At 32.9% G+C, this 3126-nt stretch overlaps 2 protein-coding genes across 2 annotated transcripts; one reads left to right on the top strand and one right to left on the bottom strand.

Moving 5' to 3' along the window:
• Positions 1 to 335: 335 nt before the first annotated feature.
• LOC143606905 (uncharacterized) lies at positions 336 to 1135 on the top strand. Its single transcript, XM_077082521.1, has 3 exons — positions 336 to 493; positions 589 to 823; positions 910 to 1135. Exons 1-3 carry the CDS (start codon positions 380 to 382, stop codon positions 930 to 932), a joined length of 372 nt encoding a protein of 123 aa, XP_076938636.1. The 5' UTR covers positions 336 to 379; the 3' UTR covers positions 933 to 1135.
• A 1095-nt stretch (positions 1136 to 2230) lies between these two features.
• On the bottom strand, positions 2231 to 2852 carry LOC143606906 (protein SRC2-like). The gene is made up of 2 exons (XM_077082522.1): positions 2745 to 2852; positions 2231 to 2662 (listed from the first exon to the last, which is right to left on the bottom strand). Exons 1-2 carry the CDS (start codon positions 2832 to 2834, stop codon positions 2267 to 2269), a joined length of 486 nt encoding a protein of 161 aa, XP_076938637.1. The 5' UTR covers positions 2835 to 2852; the 3' UTR covers positions 2231 to 2266.
• Positions 2853 to 3126: the final 274 nt, after the last annotated feature.

Raw genomic sequence — 3126 nt, 5'->3', positions numbered from 1 at the left:
CGATTTTTGTTGTTGATTATGCTATTTTGGTGGTGTTGGATGATTAAATACTTTTTTGTGATTTTTTTTTGTTTGGTTTTGTTTATTATAAATTTTAGATGATTCTTATGTTATATATATATATATATATGTATATATATATATGTTTTAGTTCATGTTTTTCTATAGAAATGACGAAAAATAGAAAATATTGAGGGTGGAGTGCCGAAGAAGATGCAAAACTTATTGAGGCCTTTGTAGACTTGGTTAACACGAAGGAATTAAATCCGACAATGGCTTTAGAACCGGGTACTTGAAACATCTTGAATCATCATTGAAAGAATCACTTGCCGGAACGGACATTTTGGCTAGACCGCACATCGAATCAAGAGTCAAAACAATGAAGAAAGAGTGGGTAATCGTTCAAGATATGTTAAAAACTAGTGGATTTGGTTATGATAAAGAACGTAATTGTGTGACCGCTGAAACTCCCGTGTGGGAAGTTTATATTAAGGTATGTGTTAAAGTTTTATGTTATTAACATTTTTTATTTGGTTAATCATAAAATGTATTGATGTTTTGTTTATTATAATCTTATCTTGTCAATAGAGTCATCCAACGGCAGATAAATGGAAACGTAAAAGTCTTTCTCATTATGAAGAAATGTGTGTTATTTTTGGAAATGATCGAGCTCAAGGTAATAGATCCAAAAGTGTGGTCGAGATGGAAGAAGAGGCGAATAGAGAGGAACTAGAGGACCAAATGGATGATGAATTTGATGACTTTAGTCATAATGAAGGCACTAATGCAAGTGTTCAAGTTGAAGAAACTTCAAGTGGTCGAGGTAAGTAGAGGAAACGTGCTGGCCAAGTTAATTCTTTGTTTCAAAATTTCAATGATGTGGTTGCTTTATTTCTTGACCGTCTTAAGGAAACGTCGGCCGAATTGTGTGAGGGGATAAAGTATGAACTTGAGAAAGAAAAGAAAACAACAATGATCACTTCCGAGATTAAAAAAATGACATCTTTGTCTCAATTGGAAAAGTTTAGAGCTATTGAAGAAATCAAAAGTGACTATAAAAGGGTGTCGACCTTTTGGGATTTGGGTGAAGAAGAAAGAGAAGATTGGGTGACGTATTTGTTGTCTAAGTAAAAGTTTGGCTATGTCATATGCTCGTATTTTGATACTTTTATTAGTGGTGTTTATAACTTGTCGTCATATGTTGGAACGATTTTTATTTGCATTTTGAAAACTTTCTAATCGTATGTTTGAACATTGGTTTTAGTATGATATGTTCTAATTAGTAGATGCAACAATATGATAAATTTATTATTGGTCTAGACATGTATGATGAAGATGGGTGATATGGGTTTTTGAACTTAACCGTATCCAATGTTTGTTTATGGTGGTGTTATGACGAGTTATTGTGTGACAAGCATAATAACATATATATTTGTTTTTTATTATTTTCTTAAATTTTTTTTAGTAGTTCTAGATTTTTTATACTAATTTTATTTTTTTTTAAATTATTTTTAACTTTTTATATATATTTTTTAGTTTTGTTAATTATTTTTTTTCAATTTTTTAGTTAATTTTATATTTATATTTTTAAGTTTTTAATTTATCATTTTTTTTGTTAGTTTATTATTTATATGTTAGTAGATTGAAGAGAAATGAATAGAGTGGAGAAGATTCCAATTCCAATAACATATTAACCAACCAAACACATGATACGGATTTTCATATATTTCATTCTATTCCAATTCCAATTCAAATTCCAATTTCAATTTCAAATCCTTTAAAAAAATTCCGTGAAACGAACACGCCCTTAATTCATTTATAATATTAAAAAAAAAGTTAAAAGAAACTTAAATGCTGTACCAATATAAACGGTGACGCTCACCCAATTATTATGAATCCTGAGTGTGGACAGAGCCATTTTCATCAGTGTCTTTGTTTTAGCTTCGCCAGCGCATCTATTGTTTATATGGTTCATTTAACTCGCACTTAATTGTCTCCATCTATAACTTCAAGGATTCTTTCATTCTTGTATTTAATTACAGGAATGTTGAGCCAATCATGTGTTGGATAACCACTTTGAAGATAATAAATATGATTTGACATTCTAAGCCTTAACGAAAACTCTCAATTTAATTGACTGAATTGAAAACAGTAAATCCTGAAATATGGGAAACAACTTTAAAGCAAATTTACACACTATATTCTAATAATCTAATTACAACGCTAATTAAAATGGTGACAACATTTGCAGTCTCGTGCAGATCTCTCAAATTGCGCCACCAGGACCGGTAACTAAGAAGGAAGCAATACTTTCTGCAAGCATCAGCTTCTCAATAGCCACCTTCTCACCAAACCTGTACGAGAAACAAAGCTTCCCTTGCGATTCAGCGCATCCCATTTGCACAGGGAACCACACCACCGCGCTACCACCCAATGGATGCGCGTAATCATAAAGTTGTTTCAACGGCTGGTGCACTTCTCCTATGTATCTGTCTCCAAGCTTACGCTTGCAATAAAGCTTGATCACAAGCATTGTTCCATGATGCTGCAACCATTGCTCGCTTATCGAGTATTTCATGGTGTAGTTCCATGCAGGATTCGTCTGGCCGTGATTGTCGACCGGAGTTCGCTTCTCCATTTCTTGGTTGCCCCCAATAAACACCTATAGTGTAATCACATAGTGAAATTCCTAAGTCTTTATAATATCTTTGATTTATATATATATCGACTGGATGTAATAATACCTTGGCATAGACCTTCATTTTGAACACCCGTCTTACTTCTCTTAAATCACTTGCGGAAATAATGGTCAACTCGAGTTTTCGGCATTCCATGTTTGCAGCTCGCTTTGATCTCTTTCTGTTTAGAGAGAATATATTAGCTGGGCTTTATTCTCTATAACGGTGCATGGCTATTGTTAAAGTTTTCATGTGTTTTGACTCTATATATATTAGGTTGAGAGACAGAAAATAGAAGGAACATCAAAGGAAAGTCTAGAGACGACTTTTGCTAGAGTGACCCTCCATATATATTTATCAATTTCTGTTGAATGATTGTTGACCGGTTCTTGAGTACATGATGATTCATTGATTCTAGCCAACAACCAACTATAACAATATAACATAA

The sequence above is a fragment of the Bidens hawaiensis genome, unplaced genomic scaffold (assembly GCF_021521415.1).
Source record: "Bidens hawaiensis isolate Kalapana, Puna unplaced genomic scaffold, B.hawaiensis_p1.1 tig00078313_1, whole genome shotgun sequence".
Classification (NCBI taxonomy): Eukaryota; Viridiplantae; Streptophyta; class Magnoliopsida; order Asterales; family Asteraceae; genus Bidens; species Bidens hawaiensis.
This window is presented reverse-complemented; position numbering and strand designations above follow the sequence as displayed.

What these genes read in the sequence shown, in the direction of transcription:
- LOC143606905 (XM_077082521.1), top strand. Translation starts at nt 380, where the DNA reads ATGAAGAAAGAGTGGGTAATCGTTCAAGATATGTTAAAAACTAGTGGA. An exon ending in TGTGGGAAGTTTATATTAAG is followed by an intron (nt 494 to 588) that starts GTATGTGTTAAA and finishes TCTTGTCAATAG; the next exon opens with AGTCATCCAACGGCAGATAA. An exon ending in AGAAACTTCAAGTGGTCGAG is followed by an intron (nt 824 to 909) that starts GTAAGTAGAGGA and finishes GACCGTCTTAAG; the next exon opens with GAAACGTCGGCCGAATTGTG.
- LOC143606906 (XM_077082522.1), bottom strand. Translation starts at nt 2,834, where the DNA reads ATGGAATGCCGAAAACTCGAGTTGACCATTATTTCCGCAAGTGATTTA. An exon ending in AAATGAAGGTCTATGCCAAG is followed by an intron (nt 2,663 to 2,744) that starts GTATTATTACAT and finishes ATTACACTATAG; the next exon opens with GTGTTTATTGGGGGCAACCA.